This window comes from Chionomys nivalis, chromosome X (genome assembly GCF_950005125.1).
Source record: "Chionomys nivalis chromosome X, mChiNiv1.1, whole genome shotgun sequence".
Classification (NCBI taxonomy): domain Eukaryota; kingdom Metazoa; phylum Chordata; class Mammalia; order Rodentia; family Cricetidae; genus Chionomys; species Chionomys nivalis.
This window is the reverse complement of record NC_080112.1, coordinates 79,756,120-79,778,710: the sequence shown is the minus strand read 5'-3', so window position 1 is coordinate 79,778,710 and position 22,591 is coordinate 79,756,120. Positions and strand designations below refer to the sequence as shown.

At 35.5% G+C, this 22,591-nt stretch overlaps 1 protein-coding gene across 1 annotated transcript; it reads right to left on the bottom strand.

The window, feature by feature from the left end:
* Positions 1-13,222: 13,222 nt before the first annotated feature.
* Positions 13,223-16,127, bottom strand: LOC130868499 (copine-7-like). The gene is made up of 2 exons (XM_057760696.1): positions 16,086-16,127; positions 13,223-14,289 (listed from the first exon to the last, which is right to left on the bottom strand). The coding sequence occupies exons 1-2, from the start codon at positions 16,125-16,127 to the stop codon at positions 13,378-13,380; spliced, it is 954 nt and encodes a 317-aa protein (XP_057616679.1). The 3' UTR covers positions 13,223-13,377.
* Between the last annotated feature and the right edge of the window lie 6,464 nt (positions 16,128-22,591).

The following is a 22,591-nucleotide window of genomic DNA, read 5'->3' as shown; positions in this document are numbered from 1 at the left end:
TATACGGAGAATATATACAGTGTTTATTACTTAGCATTTATGTTTTACTTTATCATAATGTTTTAGGATTTTCAAAATATAATATTTTAGTATTGTACAAAGGTTTGAATAATAAAAGTATTCAATTTTTCCACCTATATTTCTTAAAAGGCTTCATATGAATATCTACAACTGCACATGACTCTCACACATCAGATTCATCAGTGGACTTGTGAGTTTATAAATTCAGCTCTTCTAATTGAGTATAGTAAAGCAAAATTATTCTTGTTATCAGATGGTCACCAAAGCCTATGGCTCATTCTCATTTTTCCCAATCATTCTTGACTCATGATGTAGTTAATCTGCAACACAGGAAGTGAAAGGATTGACTTCAAATCAAGTTTTTTGATAGGAAAGTTTCCTTACCCAATAAGGCCAAAATTAGTTACTGTTGAAATTCTCGATTATTTCCCCCTGAGTTATTTCACCTGAAACTTCTTGCATTTGAGTGCATCGTTGACCACTAAAGATTTTTTTCTTTTTAAAATTTAGTTCTTTGTGAATTTTCTACAGTGTGATTTTTATCATATTAGCCTTCCCTTCATAACTCTTTTCAGAACTTATTCCCTCCATTTCCACCTAACTTTGTATCCCTTTTACCCCCCATATAGGCCATTATTTTTCCACCCAAGCTGTTATGAATACGTAGTCTTCCACTGGAGCATGGACAGTTTATCAGGAACTGTACTTGTAGAGAAAGCTGATCCTTTCCCAGTGGCTAGGATTTGTCAATAGATCCTCAGCCAAGGTCGGGGGTGGGGTATATATCAGATTTCATGCTCAGTTCCACTTTCTGGGATTTGGTCTGTCTTCTTTAGGTGTGAACCAGGCTTTTGCATGGCATCACAGCCACTATGAATTCAGATGCTCAAGTGTTCTGCGGTTCCAAGAAGATTCTTTTTCCTTGTAGTCATCTAACATATTTGCCTCTTATATTCTTTATGTACTCTCTTCTTCAATAATCACCGAATCTTGGAAAAAGGGGATGCATATATATGTCCAATTTAAGGATACACATTTTCAGCTATCCTGTTAAAGGGTAATTCCATTTTGACCCCTGTTTTACTATGTATGTGTGTATGTATACATGTATATATGTAGCTATGTATATATGTATGTGTGTATTTATCAGGAAATTTATACAGTACTTTTGTTTTTTTTTTTTGTTTTTTTTTTTTTTGTTTTTTTGTTTTTTTTTGGTTTTTTCGAGACAGGGTTTCTCTGTGGTTTTGGAGCCTGTCCTGGAACTCGCTCTTGTAGACCAGGCTGGTCTCGAACTCCCAGAGATCCGCCTGCCTCTGCCTCCCGAGTGCTGGGATTAAAGGCGTGCGCCACCACCGCCCGGCTAGTACTTTTGTTGTTTACACTTTTATTGCAGAAAATGGTGCAAAAGTAGAGTCAATATTATGATTCTTTTCTCATATACCTATACCACAACTTGCACAATTATAAAAATTCTAATGTTTTTTGGTTTGTTTCCTTCAGGCTTACATTTTCTTTAGAAATTAACTATACATATACTATTTTTTTACTTGCAAATAATCTCCTGCAATAGGAGTAAGAACTTAAATATTATTCTTATAACAGGAAAATGGAACTTATATGTCTTATACAAAATCACAGCATTATAGAAAAGATGAAATTAAAACTCTGGACTCTTGATCTTCTCTCCATTTCATTTATAAATCAGCTTGCTTTTCTCCTTAAAGAAAAAAAGAAGGTACTTATTTCATCTTCAGAGAGTTATACTAACTCCAATTTCTCTTTGAAGAAAAATCACTTAGTCTGTCAAATACAAGATCTTTATATTTTTTGTAATATCACCTGCTATACCTAGCTCCTCAAGAGTAAAACTGACTCTTCATACTAATTTTTGTTTAATCAATCAACTTTTCACTAGCCTGTAACTACATTTCCTGCTTACTTTTAGTCTTCAGTACCATTTAAAAAAAAAACAACTTCAATTTAAGAAAATTTGTGCTCACAGAATGCCTCTCATGTATGGGTTCATATCTTCCAGTCTCTCTTTGTACTGATAAGCCACGATTCTCCTATCCAATCTTGTAGTTGTCTATTCTGGGTCTAGCTTGAGCTGTCTTTTGATACTGCATCCTGACTTCTCAACATATTGTATATTTGACAAGTAACAAGAGTAACAGCTGAAGTGCCCTTCTTCTATTCATACAGAACGTTATAAGAGCTGTCATGAATTTTGTTTTGTAATTTTCACTAATAACTGTGTATTCCTTCAACTCAGATTTAGCTTTTTAATTTGGGCTGTAGTAGAACACAGAGATTAGGTGTACTTGAAAAGTTTAAAATAGGAGTGTTTTGTTAATGTCTAGTCTTGGTACCTCTGTACTTGTGAAACGAGGACTCATTTAACACACTAAATCACCTTCTGTTCCCTGTCCTCTGTCCCTTGTCCCTTGTCCCCTGTCCCCAGTCCCTTAGAGTAATCTTGGATCAATATAAGATAGACCTATAAAGAATTGTCATGGAGCAAACCTTTTGATTTGGTGCCAATTGTTCCTAAATTTTGTTAACTGGACCCTGTATTCATTTTCTTTGTATGAATCTTTTATTTGCTGATTTAATAAAATGTCCTAACTTACTCATTTGAATGTGTTTAACTTTGACCTCTGAACGTCAAGAGTCTCAGATCCTACTATCTTCTGACATAATCTTTTAAAGCTTATTATCTGACAAGATTTCAGATTTTTATGGCAAACTGAGCCTCATATCTTTGTTATATAAGTATAATTAACAACATTTAATTAATAATAATGACTAATAATTGATAACATAGAGTGATGTACATGTGTCAAGTCCATGAATTTTCAAGGTACTAAATTAATAGGCATCAGTTCAGGTCTGAGGTAAGTATTTTCGTTTTCCTCAACTTCTACTTCATTATATTGGCAAATTTCTGGCATTTAGACTAGATTAACTTAGCTCCTACTTTTGAGTCCACATTTTCTATCAATCTTTCAACCAACATTTATCCCTGTATTGTTTTGTCTGGTTTCCTGTCTTTGCCCTGCTGAACATAATATCTTTGATTTTGTCATACCCAATGATTCATTAGTAAGGTCAAATGACAATCACCTTTGTGTGATTCATTTTTGTGTAACTTAAGTATTTTAGGTTTTTGAGTCTTTAGTTAAGAAGACAAATCTGAATCCTAGCTCTACAAATATATAACGCTCTTGTCCTGTGCTCAGATTTTCATTTTAAAATGGATTAAGAGTAACCAATTCATCAATTATCAAAAAACTTTACATATAAAATAATAAATGCAATTATAAAACAAATTTTAAGATGGCATAGATATTGCTTCTTCTTTAGTGGTGAATATTAAAGTTTATTGAATTGTATTTTGACATTAATATTCTTTGCCCCCAAAGTGAAGATAACTGTGGAAAGGAAATATTTTTTAAAAAATAAACTTTTTGTTTGAGAATTTTATCTAACAAAGGAAAGGTATCTCCACTAATTTTTAAATACCTGAAATAATGGATGTAGAAAAAAGTTCACTCATATGGCAGAATATTTAACATGTTGCTGTGGTTTGAAGAAAAGAAGACAAGGATAATTAAAATAGAGTTTAGAATCAATTAGCGGATTGCTTGACTTGCTTCAGGGTCACTGCCAGAGGAAACTAACTTTTAAATTAAAATTGAATGTGGTAATAATTAACACTGGTAACTAAAAATGAAAACATATTTAAGAAAGTAATCAAGTAGATACCCTAAAGGCCATACCTTTATGTTATGTACGTTAGTGTATTTTACTAACTCAGTGCCATTAGAGTATCCAAAAAGTCTTTTCTTTTTGGTACTTTACATATTTAATTTCTTATTTTCCTCAATCAGTCAAAATAGTTTCTAGATACAAAGATTATTTAGTAACTCTTAGAAAAGGTACTGATATGCATGAGAAACATTATCTCAAGGAGTCTACTGTGGTGAGATAGAAATGTAAAGATGTAACATTTTAAATAATACAAACATAGAAACCTAGCAAAAGATAATTTGCTTTAAGGCAATGTGATGTCTTCATCACAATAAGGGGTAAAAGTAGTAATAAGTTCTAGGAGGGCATAGACATTTGGATCAGAGTAGCCTGGGAAAACCTAGGACAAAAAAATGGATTGGAATTTATTTCAAAGCATAAATACGATTTTGAGCTCTTTAAAATATTTTTCATCTGTTCTAAAAATGTTTACTCTTGTTTCCCTATTTATGTACTAAGAAACCTTCAGAGTTTCCAGGAAGCAGAATGATGTCAAAGGATGAAGGATTGCTAGCCACAGATCTAATAATTCAGACTTTCTTGATACACCTGCTGAACAGCTGTCAAAAATTCTGTCATGTCAGTCTTTACATTGTTCTTCCTTACCCTCTCAAAAGTTTTCCTAGAGATATCTATGAAGTACAGATCTATTTCTCATATAACACAAGAAGATATGAAGAAATACTTGAAATAAACCCATGTCTTAGTAACCATGATTGGAAAATGGTAAGCTTCCTTAGCCCACAGGAATGTTGGCTCACAAGGAAAGAGGAGAGTATAAAGTATGTAAAATGGACTACACATGCTCATTTCTTGTTTTCTTCATTGCTGACAATATACATCTTGCCACTACTCTTGCATGTACTAATCATTCATATTGAATTGCCTGAGCCAGATGCAAATCACTTCCTTCTTCTCTTTCCTGGGGTCCAGATGCTGTTTTCAATACAGAAAATGTGTGGTGGGCTACTTACAATTCGACATCTGCATTTGAATATAGGCAACAAATTTTTAAAACTTTGCATATGGCTTATCAATTATTTTTTATACTGCAAACTCTTGGAGGTCAAAATATTTCTGCTTAGCCAATGTATCCATGAATTAGTATCAATTTAGATGAAGGACAAATTAAAAGCTAATCTGCCACTGGGCTAAACCCTGGCAAATGTACACGATCTGTTTCTAGTGGAAACTGTTTTCTATGCTAAATTAAAGTTCTTGGAAACATTGAGAATTGAAATAAGTTAAATTCCATTAGAAATCCAGGGTGGGGCACATAGCCTTTGAAATGATTCCAAACCCTATATTATCAATCCATTTCATGAGAACTCAGACATGGGTATGAGTTCAAATTTCCCACAAAGTATAAATGAAAATTTGATTGTACATGAGCAACACCTTTGTTTCAATAGAAAAATTAGTCTTATGTCAAGAAAGCTGATTAATGATGCTGTCCCTATATTCTAGCAAAGTCAACATTGTACAAAAAGTAGCATTTAATTATTTTAGTTTTCATGAAAAGTTTCAGAAATTAACTGACAGCAGAAAATAATACACTAAATTCACAACAATATGGGGAAATATGGCAGAATGTTGTTTAATTAAAAAATGATATTGTCATTTATCTTGTCATTTAAATCCATAAAAATAATCTATAAATTGAGTGTGCATGCACTTTCTGGTAAGCAATGAAGAATTAATTGCTAGTATAAAAAGATTTTAACAAAAGTAAAATATCAGTTTTTATTTTTAGCCATAAATTTAAAGTGTTCTTCTTAATTTAGTAGTAAAGAAAGGGTTTTGTAGATTAATAGGATGGTACTTTTCTTTAAGTTGACAAATTATGAATTAAAATAATGGTATTTCTATTGTGAAATAAACACAGTTTTGCAAGCAACATTATATTTATCAAACTTGTTTAAAGTGCATTCTTTTAAATTGATTTAACTGGTATATAAAACAATTTAAAATCCATATCTATATTGTATCACATAATTTTTGAGTCAGGAACTCAAAATATACCCATCATCATTCTACTAATGCTTTCTCTGTTAAGATAAATGAATAAGAATAGCTTATTGTGAGTGTATTATCAACTAAGATACAAAGGCTTTGTGGCTCATAATTAAAAACATCCCTTCTCATTTGTAACTCCTAAACACAAATGAATTTGCCTACATTTTAATGTTGTTCAATAAGACTCTTGTTTTTAAAAAAAATGGTAAATAATACTGAGAGCAGTCTTGTGTATTTTATTAAAATTGGTCCTCAATCTAAAATGAAAAAATGGAAAAATGTTAATACCATACATCATAATTCATACAATAAAATAATGTGTATATGCTATCTGAATGAACAGCTTAATAGGTAAGAAAATGGAAAATGAGAAATATATTTTCAGTATTGTTAAAAACAGTGTGTAATGAATGAATGATTCAAAGAGATATCATCATTGCTAAATGAAACGATTCTTAACTGATTAATTCTTAATTCAAGTATCATTAATATATGATAAAAATTAGTAGCAACTCTATTATGAGAAATAAATGCTTTTGTGGCTTCAATGGATTCTAAAAGATGATTAATAATCACAGAAGATAAATAGAATATTTGTGTTTCTTCTTTTTAAAAATGTTTTAATTGAAATTGAATAATATTATTTCTCTCCCTTCTTTCCTCCCTCCTGCCCTCCTAGCTATCCTCTTTTGATCCCATCCCATGTTCCCCCATTCTTAATTTCTTTGCTTTTTTTCTCCTATTACTGCATGTATGTATGTACAAATATATATATATATATATATATATATATATATATATATATATATCCTGTGAGACTTTTTGATGTTTGTGTGTATATGATTTTAATAACAGAGTTTATTTCTAAATCTCATTCTACCAACTGTCATTAGTGACCTGCAGTGCTTTGTCTAGGGATAGGACCCCATAAAATTTTCCCCTTTTCACATCAACATGTCCACTGATATTGACATTTTTCTTGTCTTGTTTCTGCAACCATTTCTAGGATTCATTCAACAGGACAGAAATCATGCCTGGTACTGGAAACCCATCTAACTTCTCGTGGCTATTGAGGCCTTAGCTCTTAGAAAAAGAATCTACAGCCTCTGTTTGCTAGACCAGCATAAATTATTACTACATTCTAAATCTTATCCTTATTACTTACAAGTAAGTGTAACTACCACTTCTCATACAAGATGTGTTTCTTTATAACAAATGGAGACAATTACAGAAAACCACAACCAAACACAATATAAATATAAATAGATCATAGAAATCTATACCTAAATGGATGCTTCTGCATTGCAGCTCTTCAATCTATGATTAAGGGAACTTTATGAAAGAGAGGATGGGAAGATTGTAATAACCACAATATCAGGAAGCCTGCTGTGAAACAGTGTTTTTAAAGAATGGATACATAAACAAGATAAAAAATAAAAAATTTACATCCCACAAACCTAACAGATACTATATCAACCAAATGTTAAAGATTAACTAGACCAATAACTAGACATAACAATAACAGTTAAACAAACAAAATTCTATCACTAGGAACCATTACGCAAACTGAAAAAGACTAGCATCTCTTCCTTAAATTTGTTGAGGCCATGAAAGAAAAGAAATACTGGGAGATCAACCAAGACATAAGGATAGTAAAGAGTCATGATGATTTATAATACAAGATTTGATACTAGAATCCATACAAAAATTTAAGCGGCAGTTAGAAAACTTGAATAAGGTCTGTAGATTAGTCTATAAATGTTTACATCTTGATTTATTATTCTAATGTCATCATAGATGATGTTAGATTTTAGTCCAATTTCTGTGTCTTAGATTATTTCAAAATTAAAAGTAAGAAAAACAGCAAAACGTGTGCTCTTAAATACATTTTGAAATAATTGGGACTACTAAATAAAGTTGCTTTCCAGAGGCTTGAGAACTCATGTCAACTTTAAAACATCATTCTTCTAATATTTATAACTTATAAATAACTTATATTATATTAACTTATAACTTATATTATTCTAATATTTGCTAATATTTAAGCTAACTCCATCACTCCTACCTTCTTGCCATTTAAATCCCTTTCGTCAAGGGAAAACATAAAACTCACATTGCCAACTTTAGCTAAAATTTGCTTTCCTGTGCTTAGTAGTTGAGAAATACGTCAAATTATATAACAGCACTTAGAGATCTGCTTTATAAGAGTCATCACTGCAGAAACATGTTGCTTTAAAACAAAAATTCAACTTTGTCTTTCTCCAATTTCCATTTCAAAAGCAGGTAAAATACATGTTAAAGTGGACAGAATAAGACTAATAATCAAAGGGGAAAGATCTTTCTATTTCTCCAATAAAGAATGAAAAATCAGGAATCAAGTTTTAAGTGATTGTAGTTATTTTGAAATTAAAATTTCATATATGTATACTGCATTTTCTCCTTTTTCTATTCCCTCTCACTCCTCAACCCTTCTTGTGCCCCTCTCCTTGGGAAATTCCTGACTTATTTAAAACATTATTGCTACATATATGTAAATGAATAACTATATAAATATAATCTACTTATTTTCTGTTGCTTTTACACATATGTTTTTAGAGTCAATCAGTTTTAAACATTCAATTATAGGAAACTCTATGGCTATCTATAGAATTATAACAAAGGAACAGAAATGATAATCATTTATTCATCAGGTATAGTGTTCAAGTTAATGCAATTTCTATTTGACATATGTTTTTAATTTGATTTTGAGAATCATATGAGGCAAATGATATTATTGTTTATATTTTACAGGTAAAGTAATCAAGATGTAGTGATTATAAATCATTGATCCAGCAGTCACATCTAATAAATTCTGCTGGAATATGCACCCAATTCTTACTATATTTATTGTTCCTGAATTTCAACAATCCCAAACTTACTAAGCTGATTCTAAATAGATGAATAATCACCAAAAAAGATTACTATTTATTGTGTTTTAATATTCTGTTACATAAAGTATTGTAATACTTAAAACCTTCAAACATCAGTAAGAACCAATATTTAGATCCTCTTCTTTGTATCAAGGCATAGTATCTTCTAGGGTCTACAATCAGAGTGTAAATACTTTGGATAGTGCAATGTGTCATTAAATAACACAATAGAACTACTTATAGAAAAATCTCATCCCACTAGAATAAAGTAATGAGTTATTTATTCTGTGATCTTTCTTTCAGTCACATGAAAATTAGACTTTCAAGCTGGTTAGTATTGGGCTACCCATGGTCATTCAGCTATAACTACATGCAAAAAGACATTCAAGGAAAGCATGCCTGGTAAATGTTACTGGAAATACTGGTTTATTCTTTTATGGCTAGAAGATTTGCAAACATTCTTAGAAAGTAATCTCTTTTAAGAAAAAAAAAGTCATGAAAAGAAAAAAGGAGAAAAAAAAAAGACACATTTTGGTAGATAAAAACCAGAAATTTCGCTGGCGGGAGGGAGTTCCTTTACTGTTTTTACACTTTGGCAGCTGTCAACATCTCAAAATATCATCTCACCCAAACTGTTGAAAGAAAAGAACCCTTTGATTTCCCCCTTGAGACACTAGGACTGAAAATGGAATCTTTGTAGTTCCAGATCTATCTCAGACAACATGCCCTCTTTATTTTCTAGTTGGCAGAAACATGTAATTCTTAAATAGTTAATTAAATAATTTTTTATCATTTTAACTTGATTTTAAAAGGAAAAACGGGGTAAAGTAAATCTGTGCCATGTTTTTTCTTTTATTACCAATCTTGAGACTAAACAACACATTTCTTGCACCATTAATAATGTAAATTAGTTTTTGTTTGTGTCTTACGTAAGGCTATAATTAGAAGTAAATATTTAATGCCCAGATCAGAAAATCAAATCTAGCACCCATAAATTGTGTTCTCTAGGTACAGAAAGTTAATGTGAAAAAGATTGTGTGTACAATAATTTTCATTTATTTAACCTTTCTTGCCTTTTCTTTACTACCAGTGGATTACTTTGTAATTATTTATTAAGCAGCAGTGTTTTCATATTCTTTCTCCTTCAATCTTTAGGGGCACAAGCAGCATTAAATATCATACATTTAATGTTATAAAATATATTTGGATATTTATGTAAAAATTACATCTGTATTTTTAATTTAGTATTATATTAATACCCAAAAAGCAAATCATGATCAAACTGCAATTCAGAAATTTATACATTAACAATAATTTCTCATATTTTGTTTATAATATTTATTGATCTGCTAAATTTTCAAAATCTTAGTTTTTTAACATTATCAGATATACTTAGGTGTTGCTTTTTTTATTTTAGGAGCTGACAGAGTTTTCCAGATTATTCCAAATTCAGTTTTTCTTCCTTTTCTTTTCTTTTCCTTAATCATTACATTATGGATACCAACCAATGTCTTCTGTATGTCTGACATATGACATATTTTTGCCAGATTCATAGTCACTATTCACGAGGAATGGTATGTGAATATAGGATAGGAATTCTCATACAAGTTCCATCCTCATGAAAGAGAAATTGATCCTAAGTTCCAGGTTGTCTCAGGTCAATTTTCACATTAGTATAGACTTTTCAAAGAAAGGCATTTGTTTCAACAAAGGAACTAGAGGGAAAATTGGATGCTAAGATTCCATGAGTAGAAATCTTCCTGGCACTTGACGTTTCTATGCTATTGAAAAATGATGTTCCAGAAAGATTATTTTTCTCTTATTTTTACTTCCATTGTTGATCTATTGTGGGACATTTTTATATATTGAACATGGGTCCTTTTTGACCTGTTTTTGGTCGTCCCTCCTTTCAACTGCATCTTTTTTTTTTTTTGTAAAAAAAAGGCAAAATTAAAAACTATTAAGTTCTGCATGGCATATATCTTCTGTCACCTTAATCTTAGTTGGATCAACCTCATTTATTTATATTAAAATTAACCAGTTATATCTCAATTCCATTCAAAGAAAATACAGGAAGAAAATAGAGGTGTACTCTCTATAATGCAATTTACTGTACAGTTAACAAGCTAAGTATTAAATGAAGAAGATATTTGTTTTATTAAACATGTGAAGATTTAGATAAATTATATTTTAACTGAATGTCTAAAGTGATTATCTTTTTCTCCCTCCCCTCAAGTTAGTCTTACATCTTTTGGGGAGTATTTCAATGAAGGCTTTACATAAGAAATTATTTAAAAAATAAGGGTGGGTCAATAAGTGTATATAACATTAATAACGCCTTGTAGGTGTAGGTTTCTGGATGCATTTGGATGTACAGATTGACTGGAAGACATTTGGGATGATGATTGGTGTAGAAATGTGTAGGTTTGGGTGGTTTTTTACATATTGCCTACCATTGCAAGAAACATTGGGGTTTCTTCAAAATGTGTGTGGAATGGACTCATGGGTACAACACAATGTATAACCCATTTCAGAGTCCTTCCCTTTTGCCAAAGGGAGCTGTGGACTGTCCAGATGCTACTTCACACCACCTGACCTGGTCTTCACCATCCAAGTGAGACTGTGACCTTCTTCTCTCTTCTAATATGTGGTCACATCTGCAAACAAAATGCCATACCTTAGGGTTGGTACCCCAAGGCTATTGGCAAAATGAGTTCCTACAACACTTGTGGATCAAGACTTTTAAATTTCAACATTTCTGTTTACTTATAAATATTAAATACATGAAAAAATGAAATACTTTGGAATCTGAATCAGTACAAAAAAGTGATCAAAAGAATTCTTCTTCTGTCTCGAATCTTTTATTTATATTCACCAACATGGACCATATTCCTTTATATGGATCACAAATTGTTAATATAATAAATCATTTCATATAAGTACATCAGTTGGTAGTTCTGGTTTAATTCACCCCTTAGGACCAGTGCATTTTAATCATTCCCTTTTCCCCAAAGGGTAAGTAACAGTTAAAATTTTTGTTATAGGCATTTCAGATAGCAGGCTAATAGGAAAAAAATCTTTTATTTTATGCTATTATGGGTTAATAGAAGTGTGGGGGAAGGGTGAGTAGGTGGGGAGAGCACATCTGTGTTCACAGGTGCATGTGTGAGCATATATGTGTAAAACTGGGGATAGTGCAAGAAATCATCCTATATCTCTCTTCCACACTATTCATTGAGTCAGGGTCTCTCAGTCAAACCCATATCTTGTTGATATGCCTACTCTAGCTAGCTATCTTACTTTAGGGTTCCCAAGTACTCACCTTCCAAAGCTAAAAGACCTTTCACACACTCTTGGCATTTTACATGGTGTTGAGGAGGCTTACTAGAAGCACCAAGATCATCAACTTATTACGTAGAGGCCACCTATTCTGCTCACATTTAGAGTCAGCCAGAGATATATCACAAGGTATTTGTTATGCTTATCATCTCATTTGATGCTCCTACTAATGTTCTAAAGAGGCAGAATTATAGCTAGTAAGTGGAGAATACAAAACTGAAACCAAAAACTCTGACTCTTTGTAATGTTCTCCATACTATAAAAGTGGTTTTAAATACCTGCTTATTCATTGTTCAAATAAAACGTTTTGAGTAACTGCATGATAAATAAAAGGGATAAACATACATATTTGTTTGAAGATGGATTTGAGGGTTCAGAGACATAATTTACCACTTCTATCTGTTCCTTTTCACAGCTTTAAAGATGTTCCTCAAAGCATCTTACCATCTACGACAACAGCTGCACAGTACCCTGTAACTGTATAGTGCACCATTTCCAAATATTGACCAACCTACTTAATAATCAATTGCATGGTCTCATTCAACCTATTTAATTCATTAACAGTCATTTTCTCCATTTCATAATAACTTTATTAATACTGTTTATAGATTATGATAATTACAAATGTTAAAGAATTAATGTAAAATGTATCATTATTAACCAGTTAATGAGTAAATAAATAGTTGGGAATTTGCAAAGTTGCTTTCTTCGTGTGTTGTCATTAAAATATATTACTAAAGTTTACAATTCTCATTAACTTGTGTAATTTTTTTTTTTTTTTTGAGGATGAGGGGAAACTTTATTACGCCCAAAGCCACCTCCTGCAGACCCTGTAGGCTCCTGGGTCTCTCAGGGATGCACACAGATAGGAGTGGCACCACACAGGACAGAGAAATCTATGGGGACAAGGTGCCCAGGCCTAGGTGTCCTCAAGGGTTGGGGTGCTGCCTCTCCCCATAGAATCAAATGACGAACCTCCATTTCCACCACCCCTTTGCCTGGGGATGCCCTCCATAGCTGGGCCGTCAGGGCAGTTCTCTCAACAAACCCTGGTCCATGCCTGTTGGGTGCAGGGAGGCGCAGGCACAGGGGAACTGCTGATTTCTGTTACTCCATGAGGATTTCTTCATCTTGGGAAGTAGGGCCATCGACCAGACCAGAAGAACACAGGAGTAGAGGGCTGGGGCCTGGGCTAGACGGGAAATTTCTGAGGGGTCTCTGGGGGCTCAGGAGGTGCTGCAGATGGACATGTTGCTCAGGGCCCCCTTGCCTGGCACCCTCATGGTGCTGAGCTGGGACCGGCCCCTCCAGTTTGGACACCAAGGCTGCGTGGAGGCAGTTCCTTGTGGCTGTAGTACTCAACCACCTGCTTGGGCACCTCGGCCAACACACACTTGGCCAGTGCCGCAGGGGACGCATTCTTGAGCTCACAGAAGGGCACGAACTGAACGATGTCGCGGAGTGCAGGCTCACCGCGTGGGGAGCGCAGGACTCCGTCATCCCCGTCTAGGATCTGCATATCAGTGAAGTCTGCGTTGCCCACCCCAACGATGATGACGGACATGGGCAGGTGGGAGGCACGGACAATGTCCTCTCGCGTGTCTGACATGTCAGTTACCACACCGTCCATGAGGATCAGCAGTATGTAGTATTGAGAGGCCTCCCCCGTGCGCTCTTCAGCTGCTGCCATGCGGGCCACCTTGGAGATGATGGGTGCCACATTGGTGGGGCCATAGAGCTGGACCTTAGGCAGGCAGTTCTGGTAGGCCTCGACCACGCCCTGGATTCCTTCACATTCATCGTTCTCAGGGTTGAAATTGATGGCAAAGTCATGGGACACCTCATACTTGGGAGGGATCCGAGCTCCAAATCCCAAAGCAGAAAATCGCTTGTCACTGTCGTAATCTTGGCAGGCCTCGCCCATTGCCACTAGGGCTCTCAGGTACTCGTTGGGCTGGTAAGGGTTGATGTGGTGGAGGGAGCAGCTGTTCCTTGGGTCACCGTTGGAGGCTGTGAAGTCGATGGCTACCGTGCAGTGGATCTGGCAGCCACCCATGATGTAATCCAGGAAGGAGTGGACCCTGTGGAGCTTCAGGTCTGCCAGAACCACTACCCCAGAATTCTTGTAATTGCGCTTCTTCTGTTTGTACTTGGCATTCACACAGTCCCACTGGGCCTGGGACAGGGCTAACTTGTGTAATTTTATGTGTGAAGAATAAAAAAAATAAATCAGGCTTTTGTGAGAAATCTTTTTAAAAATTATAAAAGATTTTTATTTAAATGGGAATATTTTGTACAAATTCAGAAAATTTTATGGTTTATTTTAAAATATAAATTTAAACATGTTAAAACTAAATAGTAAATAGAAAATAAAGATATAAGAAAACTACAGAAATGGAATGTTTTGGTAAGATAGGCTAAAGAGGAAAGTGCCATTTTAAAAATAAATAGGATAGTTCTCCTTAAGGAAAAGGACTCAACTATGTTAAGTGGGAAAAAGTCAAGATAGGACCCACAGTAAGATTACAAAATTCAAAATTGAGTGAATCACAGATTTCTGGAGGAAAATCCTAGAAAAGTTTATATGAATTAATTAATTATTTAAAGAATTTTGTCAGGCTGACATTAATTGTACTAATTCAACAAATGAAAACTCATACATTTACAATAGCAAAGTCTTCTTAAGTTTTTATCTGATCCCAGTAATTATCAGAACATCCAGACTTGTGTTCTTTGTAAATAAATGTTTGTATTTGTTTTCTGAAAACCTTTTAAACTTTTGATTAGTTAAGGCACAACTTGTATTTTTTAAATAAAGAACTGAAACGTCATAGAGTTAAAATTTTTGTTTGTTTTCTTTTTTTAAAATATTTATTTATTATGTACACAATATTCTGTCTGTATGCCATTACAGATGGTTGTGAGCCACCATGTGGTTGCTGGGAATTGAACTCAGGACCTTTGGAAGAGCAGGCAGTGCTCTTAACCTCTGAGCCATCTCTCCAGCCCTTTTGTTTGTTTTCTATTCTGCTTGTTTTGAAGCTTTCTGAACAGAACTTTATGACTTAATTTAAACAAAAAGAAGAGTTGGATAACAACACTGTTCAAATAAATGACTATTTTAGCTGATTAAATTGTTTGCTATCTTGTATGTCTATACACAGACATACATACCTGAATAATGTCTAAATTTTATGGCAAAGTTTAAAGAGTTAAAGGTAGATACATTTACAAACAAAGTAAAAATAAATGCTTTCATGTAGTTGACATTGTATGTGGCCCTTAAACATATTACGCAGTCAATACAGTTTTTGACATTTCAGAATTGATTCAATTTAAATGTGAGTATTTTACTATTTGTAAAGTTTTACATTTTTTTATCATTATCATTAATCTATGTAAATCTGCTAATGGAAGAGTCAAACAACTGCAATTATCCTTATGAATTGCGTGAGGGGGAGTTAAATTTTATTTCAAAATTAAAATCTAACTTAATTTATAAATGCCAAAGACATAAATGAACACTTTTTGTATTTCCACTTTATCATAATTTATTGAATAACAAAAAGTTAAAAAGTTTTAGTGTTTTGGGTGACAGCAATTTTTCATATAATCCATATATGTTGGCAGCCAAAGATAGTACAAGTTCTTTTATTACAGTCTTAAGTAACTAATATTAATTGTCACGTCATGTGTCACAGACTATTTATATGCATACATACTTACATACAGATATATGTGTAAACATATATATATATATATATATATATATACATATACATACATATGTAGTGACGAGGTGAGCAGGCCTGCTTTTTGTCCCACCTGGCTCCCGCATGGCTAGCTTAGCCCCAGAAATAATAACACAGAAACTGTATTCATTTAAACACTGCACGGCCCATTAGTTCTAACCTCTTATTGGCTAGCTCTTACATATTGATTTAACCCATTTCTAATAATCTGTATTGCCACTTGATTGTGGCTTACCTGGATGAGTCTAACCGGCGTCCGTTCTGAGAGGAGAGCCATGACGTCTGCCACACTGCCTTCTACCCAGCATCCTGTTCTGTCTACTCTCCCTACCTAATTTTCTGCCCCATCAAAAGGCCAAGGCAGTTTCCTTTATTTAACCAATGAAATCAACACAAAACAAAAGACCCTCCTACAACGTGTGTGTGTGTGTGTATGTATCTGTGACTAGCAGAATGAATATAAGTTATAGAGGCTGAAAGAGCTTCAAGTTGTTTCCAAAACCTGTGCTAATATGACTGTGAACCCAACAAGTGCTAGGAGGAAGCTGAAGGCAGAATTGAAGAGAAAACTTCAGAATCCAGCTGTGAGGTGAAAGGGAACAGTGGTCTGGAGCAGGAAATGGGAGGTCTGGTTAATGTTCTGATAGCAAGCAGGTGGACAGGCATGTGGGACAGACAGGTGAGTAGACTGGGGACCCAACTGAGCTAGAGTCCCAGGAACAGTGCTGTCGTTTTTGATTCCTGATGGAAAAAAATAAACTCATCAGGCATAAGCTTGTGTGGGGCTTTACACAAACACCTCACCATAATAGCTGTCTGTCACTGTATGGGGTTCAGATGGGGAAGTTTCAGTTTCCTTAGTCTAGTATGTCATATAAGTTCTTGGACATGGTTCCCTTCTATGATTTTAATACACCCATATGTTCCTGATGTCTTAATTAAGTCTCATAAACTCACAAGGCAGCTCCTTTTATACTCCTAGAAATAACAAATTTTGCAGTCTGGCCTAGGTGTGTGCTACCTAAGAAATGGTGCATTTCTGGTAGTCACCCAAGAGCTGTGGGCATCTTTCCCTCCTAAAGTGGGGTTAAAAGCTCCTTGTGAAATGGAGTTGCCTAAGACAAAGCACATCCTGTAAAAGAAACATTTTTTCTTATATAACAGACTTTTCTTGGGAAGACACAACAAGAATCTACTTGCACCCTAAAGGGAGCTCCCATGACAGATGAAAGTAAGTATTGTACCAAGGGCAACTTAGTTCAATCAATGATTTTTTTCTTTTTTACTGGAGTAGCTAAAATGAGTATTGGTGAGCCGTTACTTACAAGAAGCATGGCTATCTCAATAAAAAGCAGCTCCATCGCCAAAACACCTATTCCAAAATGGGTAATGACTTCAGAAAATTCTGAAACCTTCACGTAATCTATATTCAAATCTATATTAAATCCTGGAGTTGTTATTCAATCAGAGCATATTTATGTATCTATCTATCTATCTATCTATCTATCTATCTATCTATCTATCTGCTATCAATTATATATACTTTATCATTTTTGCTAACAATTCTTCTCTCCCAACAACTGCTTACTCTTTTTTCCTTCCCTTTGCTTCCCTTCCTTTTTCTCTTCCCTTATTCCTCCTCTTCCTCTTCTTTTTTGTTTTAACCACTGGAGAATATTTCAAGTTCCTAGTCATTTGAAATTTGTTTACCTCCTGAGGTTCAAGGCCACTCCCTTTCCTTTCTGAAGAAAAGGTTTCAATTTGGAAGAAATGTTGCAATTAGAAATCTGCCAGCCTGAACTGTATTAGAAAACAGGTTTTTGCCCTGCAATCTTGTCTACTTCCCCTATCCAGGCGGCTGACTATACGATTTTCTTTGGGTTCACTTTCTTATTTAGCTTCTCTAGAATCACAAATTATATGCTCAATGTCCTTTATTTATGGCTAGAAACCGATTATGAGTGAGTACATCCCATGTTCCTCTTTTTGGGTCTGGGATACCTCACTCAGGATATTGTTTTCTATTTCCATCCATTTGCACGCAAAATTTGAGAAGTCGCTGTTTTTTACCACTGAGTAGTACTCTAATATGTATATATTCCACACTTTCTTCATCCATTCCTCCATTGAAGGGCATCTAGGTTGTTTCCAGGTTCTGGCTATTACAAACAATGCTGCTATGAACATAGTTGAACAGATACTTTTGTCATATGATAGGGCATCTCTTGGGTATATTCCCAAGAGTGGTATTACTCGATCTTGGGGTAGGTTGATCCCAAATTTCCTGAAATCGTATAGTCAGCCGCCTGGATAGGGGAAGTAGACAAGATTGCAGGGCAAAAACTGGGAACTTGCGGGTGAGGTGGCATGGGGCAAAGGGGAAATGGGATGAGAAACATGAGAAGGGGAGGATGGGAGGAGCTTGGGGGATTGGGCTGTTTGGGATATAGGAAGGGTGGATACGGGAGCAGCGAAGTATATATCCTAACTAAGGGAGCCATCTTAGGGTTGGCAAGAGACTTGACTCTAGAGGGGTTCACAGGTGTCCAGGGAGATGTCCCCAGCTGGTACCTTGGGCAACTGAGGAGAGGGAACCTGAAATGACCCTATCCTATACTGATGAATATCTTACATATCACCTTAGAACCTTCATCTGGCGAGGGATCGAGGTAGAGACAGAGACTCAATTTGGAGCAATGGTCTGAGCTCTTAAGGTCCAAATGAGGAGCAGAAGGAGGGAGAACATGAGCAAGGAAATCAGGACCACGAGGGGTGCACCCACACACTGTGACAGTGGAACTGATTTATTGGGAGCCCACCAAGGCCAGCTGGTCTGGGACTGAATAAGCATGGGTTGAAACTGGACTCTCTGAGCATGGCGGACAAGGAAGGCTGATGAGAAGCCAAGGACAATGGCACGAGGTTTTGATCCTAATACATGAACTGGCTTTGTGGGAGCTTAGCCTGTTTAGAAGCTCACCTTCCTGGAGGTAGATAGAAGACCTTCATCTTCCCGCAGGGCAGGGAATTTGGACTGCTCTTCAGTATCGAGAGGGAGGGGGAATGGTTTGGGGGGAGGAGAAGAGGAGTGGGGATAGGGGGAGAGGAGTGGGGGGAGGGGGCAATATTTGGGAGGAGGGGAGGGAAATGGGAAACGGGGAGCAGGTCGAAATTTTAATTAAAAAAGAATAAAAAGAAAAATTAAAAAACTATTAGCTGAAATAAACCCTTTCTTTTCCAAAAAAAAAAAAAAAAAAAAAAAGAAAGAAAACAGGAAGTAACAGGATAGGTGAGAGTAGCCTGATTTCAGCAGTAAGCAAAAATATGCAAGTGATATCCTAGTTGTTATTTTCTGGTATATTAAGGATTTTTGAAGAAAAATGAATGTGTCAATTATTTAAGCATAATCAATGTAAAAGCGTAAAAATATTTTGTCGTTTTTCCTTTTTTAATTTTTATCTTATTTTTTCTTAAAAAAACAAACTATCTTTTTTTATTTTACATACCAGTTCCAGTTCCCACTTATTCCTCTCCTCCCATCCCCTCCACCTCTTCTCCACGCCACCACCATCCACTCCTCAGAGATGGTCATGCACATAGCTTTGGGGATGGTCCAAGGCCCTCCCTACTATATCTAGGCTGAGCAATGCATCCATCCAAAGAGAATGAGTTTCCAAAAATCCAGTTCAAGCAGTAGGGATAAATCCTGGTGCCACTGCTATTGGCCCCTCAGTCTGCCCCAGCCATACAACTGTCATCCACATTCAGAGGGTCTAGTTTGGTCCTATGCTGGTTCCATCCCTGTCTGGCTGGAGTTGGTGAGTTCACATTAGTTCAGGTAAACTGTTTCAGTGGGTGTCCTCATCATAGTCTTGACCTCTTTGCTCATATTCTCACTCCTTCCACTCTTCCACTGGACTTTGGAAGCTTAGGCCAATGATCCGCTTCAGGTCTCTGCCTCTGTTTCCGTCAGTTGCCGAATGAAGGTTCTATGGTGATATTAAAGTTATTCACCAATCTCACTACAGAGTAAGGTCAGTTTGGACTCTCTCTCTTCTATTGCTTAGGGTCTTAGTTGAGGTTATCCTTGTAAATTCCTGGGGATTTTAGTGTCAGGTTTTTTTGCTAATCAAATAATTGATTGCTCAATCAAAATATCTCTTTCCTTGCTCTTATCTCTGTCATTCCTCCATCTCAACTATCCTGTTCCCTTAAATTCTCCTACCCCCTCCCCTTTTCTCCTCTTCTTCCCTTTCCACACTCCCTTCTTCCCCCATCCCCATGTTCCCAACTTTGTCAGGCAATCTTGTATATTCCCACTTTCCAGGTGGATCTATTTATGTTTCTCTTAGGGTTCACCTTGTCACTTAGCTTCTCTAAGGACTCATCCTTTGCTTTATAACTAGTATCCACTTATGAGTGAGTACATACCATGTTCATCTATACTATGTTCATCTTTCTGGGTTTGGGTTAGCTAGCTCAGGATGTTTTATTCTAGTTCCATTCATTTGCATGCAAATTTCAAAATGTCATTGATTTTTACTCTCAGTAGTAGTACTCCATTGTGAAAATGTACCACATTTTCTTTATCCAATCTTCAAATGAAAGGCATCTAGGTTTTTTCCAGGTTCTGGCTATTACAAATAATACTGCTATGAACATAGTTGCACAATTACAAATAATGCTACAATGAACATAGTTGTCCTTTTAGTATGGTTGAGCATCGTTTTGGTATATTCCCAAGAGAGATATTGCTGGGTCCTGAGGTAGGTTGATTCCCAATTTCCTGAGAAACCACCATACTGATTTCCAGAGTGGCTGCACAAGTTTTAATTCCCATCAGCAATGAAGGAGGTTCTCCCTTACTCTGCATAAGCTATGATTGGTGTTTTTGATTTTAGACATTCTGACTAGTGTAAGATGGCTAATGGCTAAGGATATTGAATATTTCCTTAAGTGTCTTTTGGCCATTTGAGAATCCCCTGTTGAGAATTCTCTGTTTAGTTCTGTACTACATTTTAAAATTGGATTATTTGGAATTTTGATGTCTAATTTCTTGAGTTCTTTATATATTTTGGAGATCAGTCCTCTGTCTGATGTGGGGTTGGTAAAGATCTTTTCCCATTCAGTAGGTTGCCTTTTTGTCTTATCCACTGTGTTCTTTGCTTTACAGAAGCTTCTCAATTTCAGGAGGTCTCATTTATTAATTGTTGCTCTCAGTGTCTGTGCTACTGGAGCTATATTCAGAAAGTGGTCTCTTGTGCCCATACATTGAAGGCTACTTCCCACTTTCTCTTCTATCAGGTTCAGTATGGTTAGATTTATATCAAGGTCTTTAATCTATTTGGTCATGTGTTTGTGCATGAGGATAGAAATGGGTCTATTTGCATTCTTCTACGTGCTGACATCCAGTTATGCCAGCACCATTTGTTGAAAATACTTTCCTTTTTCCATTGTATTATTTTAGCTTCTTTGTCAATAATCAGGTGTTCATAGGTATGTGGATTAATGTCCAGGTCTTGAAACTTTATTCCATTTGTCAAGCTGTCTGTTTTCATGCCAATACCAAGATATTTTCATTACTGTAACTCTATAATAGAGTTTGATGGCAGGGATGGCAATGTCTCTGGAAGTTTCTTTATTGTACAGGATTATTTTGGCTATTCTGGGCTTTTTGCTTTCCATATGAAGTTGATTATTATTCTTTTGAGCTCTGTGAAGAATTGGGTTGGGATTTTGATGGGAACTGCATGAATCTATGGATTGCTTTAGTTAGGATTGCCATTTTTATTATGTTGATACTACCTATCCAAGAACCTGGAAGATCTTTTCATTTTCTGGTTTCTTCTCTAATTTCTTTCTCAAAGACTTAACGTTCTTGTCAAACAGGTCTTTTGCTTCTTTGGTTAGTGTTTCCCCAAGATATTTTATGTTATATGTGGCTATTGTGAAGGGTGATGTTTCTCTGACTTCTTTCTCAGATTCTTTATCATTTGTATATAGGAAGGCTACTAAATTTTTTTTAGTTGATCCTGTATCCTGCCACATTACTAAATGTAGTGATAAGAGCAGCGGGCTGCCTTCCTGCCACCCAGCTCCCGGCCGCCTGGCTAATTTGGGCCTTAGCCAAAGTTGGTTGCTTCAATGCTGCAAACGTGACTATGGGTGGTTGCTCAGGTAACTAGTTGTTTCTGTAATTTGTTGCATGTTTTGGAAGTTGTTTAATTGCAGTTCCTAATTACTCAGGTAACACTATTTCCCTTCTCAGATCTTTGATGGCGTTGAAGACTATATAAATGTAGTTACTTTCCTCTCATGACTTAGCCAAGTTATTTATTATACAAGACTTAAGCTAGTTAGAATAGGATATTTGTACTTACTGTATATAATTTCATAGTAGGTTTAGAACTCTCTTACTTAAACAAAAGGAGGAGGTGTTGTGGGAGCTCCTTCCACTCCATTAGCCAATAGCTGCTGAGATACCAGCCCATTGGGGCGTGGTCTCTCTCTCTTTAAAAAAGCAGCAACTGCCCTCCACTTGCTCTCCGGATTTTGGCTCCACTTCCGGAGACTAGGCTCCCTTCGTGATTGTGCAGAGGAATGTGTTCCGGGACGGTGATCTGTAAGTTTTTCCCCCTTAAATAAATAACCATTCTGTTAATCATAATTCCAAACTGGTGTGGGATTGTTTGTGAATTATGCCTTCATCTAGCACCCAAACATTTGGTTTTAGGACACCTC